The sequence below is a fragment of the Candoia aspera genome, chromosome 3 (assembly GCF_035149785.1).
Source record: "Candoia aspera isolate rCanAsp1 chromosome 3, rCanAsp1.hap2, whole genome shotgun sequence".
In the NCBI taxonomy this organism is placed as follows: domain Eukaryota; kingdom Metazoa; phylum Chordata; class Lepidosauria; order Squamata; family Boidae; genus Candoia; species Candoia aspera.
Genome location: NC_086155.1, coordinates 107,378,930 through 107,395,053, shown reverse-complemented (window position 1 = coordinate 107,395,053; position 16,124 = coordinate 107,378,930). Strand labels below are relative to the sequence as shown.

The window sequence follows — 16,124 nt, the reverse complement described above, 5'->3', positions numbered from 1 at the left end:
GCATGAACAAAATGTAAAATATTTTTTGTTCTGGATCTGGAACAAACTATTATGTTCCCAAAGTTCTGCCAAACCATCTCAGATTGCTGAGGTTTGGCAGAAATAAATCCTGGAGGGATTCTCCAGGAAATTTACTAGATGTGTTGGACAAGTCTGGGGTGCCTCACCATACTTCCCCATTTCTTTTGCATTATCTCTATACTATCTATCCTCTCATCACCTTTTCTTCCTACTCTCCTCTCAGCCACCAGTATATTAGCTTTTACATCTGTTTCTTACCTCATTGGTCTCAGGAGTAAGGAACAGGCTCCTTGCATGGTATATCATTCTGGTACCTCCTCATCTTCGCATCACATTTTCTTCTCTTCTGCCCTGCCTCCCCTCAGCTCCTATAATTGATGTCCTCATGTGACACATCTCTCTGGCCTTCCTACCTCTAATCTTCTCAAACCCTCCCCTCCTCTCCCCTCCCCTATATCCCCTCAGCTGCCATTGCCACCATGATGTCCACATACCCATCACCAAACAAAGCCATGGCTTTTTCCCATTCCTACTCTGCCCTAACCATTTCTGTCTTAAAACAACCACTTTTTGGTATATATCTGGGACAAAACAGCTGCTATCATATACAGATCAAAACATCTGGTAGGACTTTTTCAAACTAGCACATTTTATTAAAAAGCATAAGCTTTCATGAGCTACAGTTTTCATCAAACATTAGTTTAGCAACTTTATGTGTCTGATGAAGCTCACAAAAATGTGTGCCTTTTAATAAAATGTGTTAATATGAAAAGGTGCTGCCAGTTGTTGTTGTTGTTTATTCATTCAGTCGCTTCCGACTCTTCGTGACTTCATGGACCAGCCCACGCCAGAGCTTCCTGTCGGTCGTCAACACCCCCAGCTCCCCCAGGGACGAGTCCGTCACCTCTAGAATATCATCCATCCATCTTGCCCTTGGTCGGCCCCTCTTCCTTTTGCCCTCCACTCTTCCTAGCATCAGCATCTTCTCCAGGGTGTCCTGTCTTCTCATTGTGTGGCCAAAGTATTTCAGTTTTGCCTTGAATATCATTCCCTCAAGTGAGCAGTCTGGCTTTATTTCCTGGAGGATGGACTGGTTTGATCTTCTGGCAGTCCAAGGCACTCTCAGAATTTTCCTCCAACACCACAGTTCCAAAGCATCTATCTTCCTTCTCTCAGCCTTCCTTATGGTCCAGCTCTTGCAGCCATATGTTACTATGGGGAACACCATTGCTTTAACTATGTGGACCTTTGTTGTCAGTGTGATGTCTCTGCTCTTAACTATTTTATCGAGATTGGTCATTGCTCTTCTCCCAAGGATTAAGCGTCTTCTGATTTCCTGACTGCAGTCAGCATCTGCAGTAATCTTCGCACCTAGAAATACAAAGTCTTTCACTGCTTCTACATTTTCTCCCTCTATTTGCCAGTTATCGATCAAGCTGGTTGCCATAATCTTGGTTTTTTTGAGGTTTAGTTGCAAGCCAGCTTTTGCACTTTCTTCTTTCACCTTCATCATAAGGCTCCTCAGTTCCTCTTCGCTTTCAGCCATCAAAGTGGTATCATCTGCATATCTGAGATTGTTAATGTTTCTTCCAGCGATTTTAACTCCAGCCTTGGATTCCTCAAGCCCAGCATGTCGCATGATGTGTTCTGCGTACAAGTTGAATAGGTAGGGTGAGAGTATACAGCCCTGCCGTACTCCTTTCCCAATCTTAAACCTGTCCGTTGTTCCGTGGTCTGTTCTTACTGTTGCTACTTGGTCGTTATACAGATTCTTCAGGAGGCAGACAAGATGACTTGGTATCCCCATACCGCTAAGAACTTGCCACAATTTGTTATGGTCCACGCAGTCAAAGGCTTTAGAATAGTCAATAAAACAGAAATAGATATTTTTCTGAAACTCCCTGGCTTTTTCCATTATCCAGCGGATATTGGCAATTTGGTCCCTAGTTCCTCTGCCTTTTCTAAACCCAGCTTGTACATCTGGCAATTCTTGCTCCATGAACTGCTGAAGTCTACCTTGCAGGATCTTGAGCATTACCTTACTGGGACATGAAATGAGTGCCACTGTTCGATAGTTTGAACATTCTTTAGTGCTTCCCTTTTTTGGTATGGGAATGTAAGTTGATTTTTTCCAATCTGATGGCCATTCCTGTGTTTTCCAAATTTGCTGGCATATAGCATGCATTACCTTGACAGCATCATCTTGCAAGATTTTGAACAGTTCAGCTGGGATGCCGTCGTCTCCTGCTGCCTTGTTATTAGCAATGCTTCTTAAGGCCCATTCAACCTCACTCTTCAGGATGTCTGGCTCTAGCTCACTGACCACACCGTCAAAGCTATCCCCGATATTGTTATCCTTCCTATACAGATCTTCCGTATATTCTTGCCACCTTTTCTTGATCTCTTCTTCTTCTGTTAGGTCCTTGCCATCTTTGTTTTTGATCATACCCATTTTGGCCTGGAATTTACCTCCGATGTTTCTAATTTTCTGGAAGAGGTCTCTTGTCCTTCCTATCCTATTGTCTTCTTCCACTTCCGCGCATTGCTTGTTTAAAAATAATTTCTTATCTCTTCTGGCTAACCTCTGGAATTTTGCATTTAATTGGGCATATCTCCCCCTATCACTGTTGCCTTTTGCTTTCCTTCTTTCTTGGGCTACTTCTAGTGTCTCAGCAGACAGCCACTTTGCCTTCTTGGTTTTCTCTTTCTTTGGGATGTATTTTGTTGCCGCCTCCTGAACAATGTTGCGAACTTCTGTCCAGAGTTCTTCCGGGACCCTATCTACTAAGTCCAGTCCCTTAAATCGATTCTTTACCTCCACTGCATATTCCTGAGGGATATTAGTGAGCTCATATCTAGCTGATCTGTGGGTCTTCCCTAATCTCTTTAGTCTGATCCTAAATTGTGCAAGAAGAAGTTCGTGATCAGAACTACAGTCAGCTCCAGGTCTTGTTTTTACCGACTGTATAGATGACCGCCACCTTTGGCTGCAAAGGATGTAGTCAATCTGATTTCGGTGTTGTCCATCTGGTGAAGTCCATGTATAAAGCCGTCTCTTAGGTTGTTGGAAGAGAGTGTTCATTATGCAGAGTGAGTTGTCTTGGCAGCCTATGTCCTGCTTCATTTTGTTCTCCCAGGCCATGCTTACCTGTAATTCCAGGTGTCATTTGACTGCCCACTTTAGCATTCCAGTCTCCCGTGATGAAAATAACATCTCTTTTAGGCGTGTTGTCCAGTAGGTGCTGCAGATCCTCATAGAACTGCTCTACTTCAGCTTCATCAGCATCTGTGGTTGGGGCGTATATTTGGATCACTGTGATATTAGATGGCTTGCCCTGAATTCGAATTGAGATCATTCTATCGTTTTTTGGATTGTATCCAAGCACTGCTTTAGCCATTTGACTATTAATTATGAAGGCTACTCCATTTCTTCTGTGGTCCTCTTGTCCACAGTAGTAGATCTGGTGGTCATTTGATGTGAAGTGGCCCATTCCAGTCCATTTCAGTTCGCTGATGCCCAAAATGTCTATCTTTAATCTTGACATCTCACCAATAACCACATCCAATTTGCCCTGGCTCATAGATCTTACATTCCAGGTTCCAATGGCGTGTTGATCCTTAGAACATCGGATTCGCCGTTCACCACCAGCACCGTCGGCCGCTAACCGTCCTTTCGGCTTTGAGCTAGCTGCGTCATCACGTCTGGGGCTAGTTGAACTCATCCTCTGTTCCTCCCCAGTAGCATTTTGACCATCTTCCGACCTGGGGGTCTCATCTTCCAATGGTATACCAACATATCTCTGGTTGTACTGATCCATTTAGTTTTCATGGCAAGAATACTGGGGTGGGTTGCCATTACCTTCCCCAGGGATCGCATTTAGTCTGACCTCTCTGTCATGACCTTCCCGTCTTGGGTGGCCCTTCACGGTTTAGCTCATGGCATCACTGAGGTGCTCAAGCTCCAGCATCACGACAAGGTAACGATCCTTTGCTGAAGGGTGCTGCCAGACTCCTCCTGATTTTTTGCTACCATAGACTAACAACGGCTGTCCTCCTACCAGATGAAAATATATGAAATGCAGTTTAGTTTGATCACAGACCACCCAAAGCCAGACATTCAGGTAATCTGTTTAATCCTGTTCAACCATTTTATCCATTGTCTTCTAGTTCTCAGAATTTCCAACCATAATAGTTTTTTAATAGTCTATTATCAGTTTGCAGCAGAAACTCAAAAGTATCTGAGTTTCTGCTTACTGATCACTGCTTCAGGGTTAGGACATTTTGATAGTTCTGGTCCAAGGCAGATCTAAAAATACTTACTCCAGGACAGATTGATAGATTTTTCTTGCAAGTGGTATCCTCCAAATCTCTAGTTTGAAGGCATCTATTTTTCTATCATTTCTCCCTGTCCAGGTTTCACAGACGCATATTACCGCTGGAAAATACATATGCTTTCCCTATCCTAATCATGAAAGATAAGAATTTCTTATCTGTCATGATCTTTTCTAAGTTTGTGATTGCTTTTCTCTGTGGGATTAATAATGTCTGTGCTTCTGTAGCACATTGTCTATCATATCTATTTTGAGCAAAAGAAAACTTTCACTTCTTCACCATCAGCTATAAGGTGGTTGACATCATCTTTTTCTTTTTTTGTTTACTTTCTGTACAAGAAATATCTGCATATTTAAAACTGTTAATGTTGTAATCTCCTATTTTGATTTCAGCTATAATCTCTTCTAATTTTGCCATTCCTATAAGGTATGGGACTAACCCACTCAATTTTTCCAAATTCAGTTGGTTCAGTAGCTTCTTGTTCATGGTCAAGGTTGCTTAGAAGAACACCCTGATGTCCTAAGATCACAGGTTCTGGGACGGTACAGACTCAAACAGCACACAGATCTGTCCCTTGTAGAAAAACCATTCACCCTTCTTTTCTTAATAGGAAAAACATGCACAAGATTTATTTATTAAATGTATACACTGCCCATCTCACTATAAAAGTGACTTTGGCATACAGATAAAACTCGTAGAAACCATTATAAAAATACAAAAAACACAAAAGATAGAAGAAGATAAAGGAGGAGAACTAAAAGGTGGAGAGAGGGTCTTAAGCCACCGACCATCCCCAGGGAGCCTACCACTCTTGGATCCCCAAGCTAGTTGGCAGAGCCAGGTCTTGACATTCTTCCTGAAGGCCAGACGAGGGGGGGCCAACCTCACCTTAAGGGGCAAGATGCTCCACAGGGCAGGGGCAACTGCAGAAAAGGCTCTTATGCAACATTATTAATTTATTTATACAATACATTTCTTTATTAAGTAAACAATAGTAAAGTATTTATTTATAAATAATAAAGTTATGCAACAGTAAAGCACTTTACTCTTACAGATATTCCACTGTGGTGTGTTACAGATGTTTCCCTATTTTACCTTTCCGGTTGTCAGTGACATTTGCTTTCAAATTTCTGTTTTAGCTAGATTCAACTAGATTCTAAAGAACTTTCATATCAACTCTGTTAATCTATAGCAGTGTTGGTTTGACCTTGGCTGATTTCCAAGGCAATGTGGGACACTAGACTTTTAACTCACCTTATGCTTTAACTACGCTTTGCAAGCAGCCTTTTCCACTCCTGGGGGTCTGGTGCAGGATTAACCTCCCTCTATGAGATGTCCTGTCCTTTGCAGCATATAACTGGGGAGAGGGGAGGTGTTGCAGGAGAAGCATTTCTGAGGCTGTTTGATGCTTATCCCTGCCCAGAGCCCCACCTGCTGTAGCTGCAGCTGGGGTTGGATTCTGCTTTGCTATTGGCCTGTGCTGGGGTTGGTACTTGCCCTACATGGGCTTGCTGGCGGATTAGGCTAGGTTGTTGATGGCTATCAGACTGCTTGGCTGCTCCACGGTTAAGTTGCTTTGCCCCAGCTGGGATTTCTTTGACATCTGCTGGGGCTTGATGCTACTGCTGATTAGAGGTTGCTACTGCCCCAGCCAGGCTTAGCTCAGCTCCCATCCAGCTTCTTTCTTCCACCCCAGTCTGGTGTAATGGTGCCAATGGCGGTGCCACTTGCTGACTAAATTCTCTTTGCAACCAGCCAAATTGCTGGGTGAAAAAAACCATTGCTCTGCACTGTCACTGCTCCCTCACTCCTCATGCCCTGACTCTGACTGCAGCCAACCTTATGGCAGAAGCTTCCTGTGTACCAGGCTCCTCCTTACGGGGCAGCCTGCCAGACAAAATCTCCTGGCCGACTGCCTGGATCCCTTGCCAACCTTTGCTGGCCAACCTGCCAGCTGAACTCACTGGGACTACTCTTGCTTCTCCTGAGTTTTTCTCTGCTGGCCAATCCACCAACTGAACTCTTTTCCTTGTAGTTTTCTGGCTCCGCACAGGCTTCCTTCTTTCCAAGCCTTTGGTCTCCTTTGCCTGAGGAGTTATTGCAAATGTTTGATAATTTGTATTTTCTCTTGTATCTCTTTTCATTGGTATATAACTGCATACTGTACACCAGTCTTTGAAAATTCTAGGCCACACAGTCTTGTTTTCATATATGTTGGCATAAAGCATTTTTGTGCCCCTTTTCATGCAGCTTTAAACAGTTCAACAAATATTTCATGTAGTCTGTTGTTATTATAACTCACTTTCTAATGGAATTTGTTCCTAAATATATGCTGTCTTGGCAAATGTTTCTGTCATTCTATAATCATGTTTGAAAAGAGTTTTAGAATGGTCTTTCCATCTTCTTTAACCTCGTTGGCTTCTATTAGATCTCTTCCATGATTACACTTGAGCAGCCCTACCTTAGGTGTAAATTTTCCTCTGATCTTCTTAAACATGCCTTTCATTTTTCTTTCATTATTTCCCTCAAATTGTTGACATTTTTAATTAAGAGATTTTTCCATGTCTGTTCTTGCTTGATGTTAGAAGTCTGGCTTCAATTATTTTTTATCCTTCTTGTTGCCCAAGACTTTTGTCCCCACTCTGGTCTTTTGTTGGCTAGCATGATAAATTGTTCCTAAAGCTACTTGGAGGTGTTCCTCTTTGATATTTTGGGAATATTTTTTTTCTAGTTCAATTTTTACAGCATCTCTTTCCTCTTCCTACAGTTTCTCAGATTCCTTTTTGCATAAGTTAAGTGCACTGAATAGTTTCCTTACTAGGGATATGCACATTGGATTTTTTTTAAAAAAAGGATGATTTGGAACCTGTGGGCGTGCTCATCCACCTGTTAGGAATCCCTTAAATGTTCTCCATTTTCTCTTTCCTGTCATGTCATCAATTTGCTCTGTTGTTTGTTTGTGGAATCTGTGTTTATGTTAATTGAAACAGGTATTGGCATTAAAGAAAAAATTCTGTTCACAAAGCTTTGTTAATCTGTCTCCTGCATTATGATGCTTACCTAACACAAATCTTCCTATAATTTCAGGTTCCCTCACATCTCCAGCTTTGGCATTCCAATGACTCATTAGTAGCACCATGTACTTTCTTGACTTTAATTTATCATCTCTTGCAATTTGCCACATCCTTCCTTAAGGTCTGCACCATTGTATCTGTAGTATCTGTATACAGTTATGTAACACTGAAGTTATTGGATATCCACTGGACTTGTCATTTATTGGGATATATTTATGTATTTATGTATGTATTCAATTTGTATAAATGACAGATATATATTTTGCAATGTTGTTTTTGAATATTATCAATACTCCATTCCTTTGCATGGCCTCATGCCCTTAATCATCTGATTTAAAGTGGACATTTTAAAACATATCCTAGAAGAAAGCAGTTGCAAACCACTTCTTTACCCTGCCAAGAAAACTTCATAGATGTGACCATGTAAGTCACCAGGTGTTGAGTTCAATTTGACAGCAACTTACTTTATGTTAATCCCCCTAAGTTTATTTATTCCTAAACCATTCACTTTAGTATGCTTATTTCCTGTTTTCACTGTTTCTAGTTTTTCTTGGTTCGTGCTTTTCCCATTTTGTGTTCCAGTTGTTTGTCTTCGTAAAACTCTTCTTCCAGTGCTGGTACCATTAGTGAGCACACTTCCTTGTGGCTTTGGTCATTTCCATGTTCTTCTCCAGTAATGATAGGAGTTCCTTTGGACTGGGAGATTATCTGGCACTCTTATCCATACACTTCTCTTGGCAACAATACAGAAATGGTTTGCCACTGCCTTTTTCTGGGGTTGATTTGAGTTCCTTTTCCTAGTTGGATTGGTTTTTGAGAGAGTGATAATGAGAATGTGAGAACGATTTGATGAGTTCACATTTTAATTTTCCAAATAAATATGCAAACAAATATCTACCACTTCCCAAATGTTGTGATGCAGTTTACCAGTTTAAAATGTTAACTTACTGTATATATTACTCAAATGTATTCATATTCTCAACATGTGTATATATAATAATCACGTTGAGAAAATTGTGTGTGTACACACACACAGATTTATATAATAAAAATGTATATACTGTGGGAAATGTGGATGAGTGTGCATTTTTACATCTATCCTAAAGTGAGAATATTGATGGATTTCTACATTCTTATTCTAGAAGTACTAACTCATAAGAGGAATTATCATGAGAGCAAATTTACTTTGTTTAATCATTAATATAAAAAAGAAAGCAACACACCCATATTCTAAGTTGGTCAACATCTGTGGTTTTGTATATTAATTTTGGTATGTTGGATGTAACTAGGGTTTATGTGTTTACAAATGGCTATTGTTACATTGCTTACCTTTGCACATGGTAAACTTTTGTTAACCATGAAGACAATTGCTGCATTGCTCTGTTAGTTCTGAAGCTTTACAGAACCTTTTATCACAATGGTACACAGTTCTTCTAAGATCTGAGAAACAAAAGTTATCAGCATGATTTTAACATTGCTGGCTTTCTTTATAAATGTCTATCTTAGTAGGTTCTGGCAATTTTTCTTTAAGTGCAGAAGAATGAAGATACCACCTGTTAAACTCTCATGTTATGCTGCCTCTAATTTTCTTGTTTTTAGAAAACAAGGTTATCTAGCTTCTCATCCCACTGATTGGGTTTATGCTTATATAAATGCTTTATCTTATGAAATAGAGCAAAGCCACTTTGATTCCCTGCTCTGCTCACACTTGTTCTCCAATATATTTCATTATAGACTTCCAAAGAGGATCTTCTGCAAGCTGACTTTGAAGGGGCTTTAAAGTTCTTTAGGGTACAGCTGCCTAAAAGGTACAGGGCTGAAGAAAATGCTAGAAGGCTTATGGAACAGGCCTGCAATGTGAAGGTAAGAGTGATCATCTTTAACTGAAAATAAAGTAATGCTAATTTAAAGACAGACAACTTGAGAAATTAGTAACTGAACAAAGGAAATCATGATCAAGTATTTATTTTTAAATAAAATTGAGCATTTCAACTTTAACCCCCCCCCCCAAATTATCACCAGAACATAATTTACCACCCAGTCTGCTTAGATCAAAATACTAGTTTATAGAAAACCTGGTTCTTCTTTGTGGTCTCTGGGCCTCACAGAGATAGGTGCGGTACTCGCACTTCGATCCACATCAGAATTATCTACTTTTTGAATGGATAGTTTTGGCAGGGTGTGCTCGGCCCAGTGTTCAAGTTCCAGCAGCAGGATTCTTCTCCTGCTTTTGTGCAATGCTGAGGAAAGCATTTCTTTTTTCTTCAGGATTACTTTGAACAATTTTCTTCTTCTCTGTAAGGGTTTTCTTGGAAGTAAAAAAGGCCTCCAGAGAAATCAGTCTGTTTGGTTATTCTCAGTAGAGCCTTGAATCTGTTGCCTTTGTGCACCATTCTGTAAGTATCGCAACTGGCAGAAGCTTTGCCTGGTATGCCATGATGAAGGTTGCTTTGAGAGAATTGCCCTATATAACCAAAAGTTTATCAAACAGCATGCCACAATCATATCTCTTGCCTTCCAGCATTCCTCTGGAAGAGAGTGCGCCTAATAGCTATTCCAGATTTATCAGATATACACTTTGTGCCATTCCAAATCTTTGCAAAATTGACTGTGGCCCAATGTAGCTTTTAGGATGTCAGTACCAATGGCATCAGTTCTGACCAGATAGCACAACCAGACTACTTTTCCAAACATAGGAAGGATAAGCCAAAAAAGAATCATTCCACTCAAAATCTGCAGATTCATTGTCAATTGAGAAGAAGGAAAAAAGAACTCTTAGCATTCTTCATCTTCCTCACTAGTATCATCATATTCTCAAAACTCTCCTCCATCTAGAAGAGAATATCTGTAGCTCAGGGTTGAACTGCGGAGCTTGGTGCTCTCTGAGCTTGGTTGTTGCCTTGCGGATGTTTCGTTACCCAACTAGTTAACATCATCAGTGCGAGTGAGTGTGGGGTTTGCTCCCTGTTTATATACAGTAGCTTGCCTTGCCAGTGTTGGTGGGGGTGTGGTTTTCTCCTTGGTAGAAAAGTTGTGTGGGTATCCATTTTGCTGGAAGATGTTGTATAGGTGGTCTGTTTCCTTTTTCTGGTGTTCCAGGTTACTGCAGTGCATTTGTGCTTGTCTGAATAATGCTCTTACACAGCTCCTCTTGTGGGAGGCTGGGTTGTTGGATTGTATTTGAAAAGTGGTAATGAAAAAATCTGCAAATGCAAAGCAGTATCTTCAGAACTTTACCTCCATGTAAATCCCTTGTATGGCAGAAAAAAACATGATACATGAGATCGTGCTCCAGGAAAATGTGTAAGTATTGTTGTTTTGATGGTTCCTAAGCAACAGATAGCTGTATAGTAACAAATGTAGCATTTTTTCTGGAGAAATTGGCTGTAATACTATGGTGGCATCTTTTAATGGTAAAGTGGAGAAATGTTTTAGAAAAATTGGCATACTCCGAAAGTCTTACTTGAGCAAGCATGAACTTTAATATGGCAAACTGTTACTGTTCTTAAGGCACATCGATCTAGTGCCTTGGGAGTTTGGCAAGATAACAGTCAGCTTCTGCTGAAGTAGGGAAAAATATGGGCAATGAAAGACCGTCTCTTTGTTTCTTAAAATGCTGTTGGCTTAAATCCTTAGTTACTCATCTGTTAATATAGAAATAGGAGAGAATTGCTACCAACTTCTCTATCCAATTGTAACTGGGAGAAAACACAGTCCAGAGCTGGAATGTGGGAAGACTAAGAGGTTCTAGAGCCTTCCCAGGTTATTCCCCTTAGGTTAGGTAGAGTAGCTTTAGTCTGGCAAGATTCTGCCTATATGGTATGAGCAGATAAGGAACTGAAGTTTGGCTGGATTGATTCTTTGTCGTCCTTTGGCTGGGCCTGACACTTTCCTCTCCAATGAATGTATATACAAACAATTCTCTTCTTGCTAATTATCCCAGCACCAGGGTGAGCATTCCAAAGGGCAGGGGAGTGGGGGAAAAAGGCTATAACTTTTGCCCTTTTACCCGGCTTCCTCATGAGTCAAGTTCTGAAAACCTTCCCCACCGTTTGAGCTTGCCCGGCTGTTTGGGGGTCATATCTTCTGATACGAAAGCAAGGGAAAGCTGAAGTAAAATTGTAAGCACAGTTGTGATCAAGTGATTTTCACTTAGCTACTGCTTCCCTTAATGACCAAGTTGCTGGTCTCAATTGCAGTCGCTAAATGAGGATTACCTGTAATGAAGGAAGGATATCTGTTAAAGAGTTAACCTAAAACAATAAAAATGAGTATAACAAGGCTGGTGTACTCCCCCACAACCCCATCACCAGCTCCCAGCATCAGTTACGCCAATGGCCTGGCTGCTTTCTGATCTTCCTAGCACCCTCCCTCCACTCACTACAATGTTCTAGCACAGCATATTACACCAGCCTGCTTTCTCCCAGTCTTCCCAATGCCTTCCCTCCCTGCCTCCTCCTCAGCTTCCACCAATGCCCTAGCATTGCCTATCCCAGTTCAGCACTTTTGTTTCATTAAATCCAAAGTCCCCTAAGCAAGAACTGTTAAATTGAGGGTTTATTGTAATCCCAGTACCAGAATCTTTGGAGGTACATTTGTATTAACACAAACATAAAATCAAATATAATGCATGCAGTCTAATAACATGGGTCTTTAGCAGAGATACAGGTATCTGTGGTGGGATGGCAAACGGGATGAGTGACAAAACATGTAGCCTGATGTCATGGCTTACGTACTTGCATCTGGCATCCAAATACAAGCACAAAAGGATGGAGGTTGCATCATTACATCATGAAGCACATTTCATCAGTTTGTAATAGATGCCTATGATCAGAGAAATGCTGAAGGTTTCAAAATCTTGACAGATTAACAGAATATAGTATTTTCCAATAATCTTATTAATGTTTTTACTCTGCTGTTGTTATCGACAACAGGAGAGTAAAGCATTTTACTCTGAAGATGCTGTAACAAAAAGAGCATCTTCAGTTAAATTTCCCAGCTCTGCATAGGCAGTTTAGGTGGCAGGTGCCCTGTAGGTGTCTTGGATTAGGATCCTCATAGTTCTTGACTGTTGGCCATGAAGAGATGCCTGATGTTCAAGCTGTCTTTAGAAGAGGCTGAGGAACATGAGACATTGTTGCTGATGCATGCTGTATAATTGAGAAACCGAAAGAATACCAAAAAGAAGTGACTGTGCTTCATTGATTATAGAAAGGCCTTTGATTATATTGATCACGTCAAGCTGTGGAAAGTGCTCAGAAAAATGGGAATCCCAGAACATCTCATTGCTCTCATGAGAAACTTATATACAGGTCACGAAGCCACAGTACAGATACAACATGGAAAAACAGACTGGCTCTAGGTTGGCAAAGGTGTGTGACAAGGTGAATACTCTCCCTTTATTTATTCAACCTCTATGCTGAATATATATTGAGGGAAGCTGGATTGGAAGAAGATGAGCGTGGTTTTAAAATTGGAGGAGGAAACTTCAATAACATGTGCTATGCTGAAGGCGCTACCCTGATAGCTGAAAATGCAAAGGATTTGCAAGCTCTAGTAATAAAAGTCAACAAGCAAAGTGAACAAATGTGACTAAAATTAAATATGAAGAAGACCAAACTAATGACAACTGGTAGAACAACCAGCCTTAGAACTGACAATGAAGATATGAAGTTTGAGCCTGCTTCTGACTCTGAAAACAAAACTTATCCTGAGTCAGAAGGGTAAAACGAAACTTATCAGGAAGGACTTGGAGAAATAAAACCCAGAAGTGACTCAGCAGAGCAGGAGAAATCAGAGACGCTGATTGGTCAAACTTCAAGGGAGAATTAAATCCTCCAATCAGCGCTCAAGAAAGATGAGCACAGAAGCGTGTGAATCAAAAGGCAGCCCGATTGGTTGCAGGTAAGAAAAGGCACGGAAAGGATCGTATAAATAGGCACATGTGCCAAGAGCAAGCTGCCAGAGATAATTGATCCTTTGAGCTCACAGCACCTGTGGAAGAGTCCTTGCACCAGTCAGAAGCCTTGCATGGAACCAGAGCCAGCACCTTCTGCCGTTGTGGATCTGCTCCCTGCACCAGCCGCTCCAGTCGAGTCTCTCCTTGCTGTTCCTCCAAGCACAACCTCACCTGCAGTTCCAAGCCTTGCCTTGTCGCTCCAGCACGATTTAGTCTTGCCTCGTCAAGACGCTCCAGTCCAGTCTAGCCATGTCTCCAGATCCGAGCCTTGCCTCAACATTCTAGTCCAGTCCAGCCTTGTCTCCAGATCCGAGCCTTGCCTAGATGCTCCAGTCCAGTCCAGTCCAGCCTTGTCTCCAGATCCAAGCCTTGCCTAGATGCTCCAGTCCAGTCCAGCCTTGTCTCCAGATCCAAGCCTTGCATAGACACTCCATCCAGTCCAGCCTTGTCTCCAGATCCAAGCCTTGCCTAGGCACTCCAGTCCAGTCCAGTCCAGCCTTGTCTCCAGTTCCAAACCTTGCCTAGATGCTCCAGTCCAGTCCAGCCTTGTCTCCAGATCGAGCCTTGCATAGACACTCTAGTCCAGTCCAGCCTTGTCTCCAGATCCAAGCCTTGCCTAGGCAGTCCAGTCCAGTCTTGTCTCCAGATCCAAGCCTTGCCTAGATGTTCCAGCCAAGTCCAGTCTTGTCTCCAGATCCAAGACTTGCCTAGATGCTCCAGTCCAGCCATATCTAGTCTCTGTGTTCTAGCCTGATCCAACCTGCATGCCCGTTTGCAGATTTGTGTGTCAAGCTCCTCTTTGCCACGCACTCTAGCTCCTTCAAGTGTTGCAACTTCAGTCAGAGAATTAGCCGAGTTCTGCCTCACTGTCTTGCCACAGTCTGAATCTGCAATATTGTCTGAGTTTCCTTTGCATCCTGGGTGGACTTGATTGATTTGCATTGCCTAATCTATTACAAGGACTTTTGCCATTGTAAATAGTTATTGTAAATAGTTATTTCAGTAAAGAATTTTATTAGTAATTCTGCCTGGCCGTCTCATAGTCTGAATAGGACAGAAGATATCAAAGTGGTGGATAGATTCTGCCTTTTAGGATCAACCATTAACAGTAAAGGAACAAGCAGTTAGAAATACACTGCAGACTAGCACATGGCAGAGCAGCCATGAAGGCCTTGAAAAAGGTATTCAAATGCTGTGATGTGTCTGTACCTACAAAGATCAAGCAAGCCATGGTATTCCCTGTGACACTCTATAGAAGCAAAAGAAGAATCAGGATAGGAAAAGTATTGACACTTTTGAACTTTGGTGTTGGAGAAGACTCCTGAGAATACAATGGACAGCCAAGAAATCAAACGAGTGGATCATTGAACAAATCAACCCAGAATTCTCACTTGAGGCACAAATGACCAGGCTTAAATTATCCTACTTCGGACACATTATGCGAAGACCTAGCTCCCTGGAGAAGGTTCTAATGCTGGGAAAAGTGCAAGGAAAGAGAAGAAGAGGATGACCAGCAAGAAGGTGGATGGACTTAGTTACACTGGAGATGAGTGTACCATTGGAAGAACTGAAAGACCAGGTTAGGGATAGATAATCATGGAGAAAATCTATCTATGTGGTCACTAAGAGTTGAAAACAACTTGATGGCACATAATCATCATAAATCAATCCAACTGTCCTATTAGGGTTACCATTTGGGCTCTTGAAAAATTGTCATTTAAGTGAAAAATACAAAACTGAACCCTGGTAAGATGGAGTGGCAGTGGATTGATGGTGCTTCATCTTCCGGGAAACTGTCATCCTTAGTTCTGGATGGGGTGGCACTGCCCCAGACAGACTCAGTGTGTAATCTGGGGGTTCTCCTGGACTCACGACTTCTGCTCAAAGAGCAGGTAGCAGTCATGGCCAGGAGGGCCTTTGTGCAACTTCGGGTTGTGCGCCAGTTACGTCCGTTCCTGGATCGAGAAGCCCTCCGAACAGTCACTCATGCCCTGGTTATCTCCCATATAGACTACTGCAATGCACTCCACATGGGGCTACCCTTGAAGAGTATCCAGAAGCTTCAGCTGGTCCAGAATGCAGCCGCACGCGCTATTTTTGGTGCCCCTAGGTCGGCACATATAACACCATTGCTGCACGAGCTGCATTGGGTGCCAGTTTCCTTCCGGGTCCAATTCAAGGTGTTGGTTATTACCTTTAAAGCCCTACATGGCATGGGGCCAGGTTACCTGAGGGACCGTCTCATCCCCATTACATTGGCCCGCCCCACCTGATCAGAGAGGGCATGTTGCGGACCCCATCCATAAGAGAATTTCATCTGGCGGGGTCCAGGAAACGGGCCTTCTCTGTAGTGGCCCCTGCTCTCTGGAATATCTTGCCCCCGGAGGTGAGGCAGGCCCCCTCACTCCTGACCTTCCGGAAGGCCCTGAAGTTCTGCTGTCTCGCCTGGGGCGGGAAAGTGAATAACCATTCTTGGGGGTGGCTCGCACCCTAGAGTCCCTCCCACCAGCCTGGATTTTATACCTTTCTTGGATTTTATTTATTTACTGTATTTTATTATAACTGTTTTATGTGATTTTAATGTTTATATTTTGTGGTGGATTTTATTGTAAAATCCTCTTTTGGGGGAGATGGGTGGTGGCTAAATTTGAGCAATAAATAAATAAAATATCTCAAAGATATTTAATGTAATCCTAAATCACATATTTGGGTATTATTCAAATCACTGTACTCATTTG

The 16,124-nt window shown here is 42.0% G+C and overlaps 1 protein-coding gene across 3 annotated transcripts in view; it reads left to right on the top strand.

Moving 5' to 3' along the window:
• The window catches only part of RABGAP1L (RAB GTPase activating protein 1 like), a 170,550-nt gene that overhangs the window by 114,249 nt on the left and 40,177 nt on the right, over positions 1–16,124 (top strand). For all 3 annotated transcript variants that reach the window (XM_063298498.1, XM_063298500.1, XM_063298499.1), the window contains one exon: positions 9,162–9,290. In XM_063298498.1, coding sequence (XP_063154568.1) covers positions 9,162–9,290 — 129 coding nt within the window. The remainder of the gene's footprint in view (positions 1–9,161; positions 9,291–16,124) is intronic.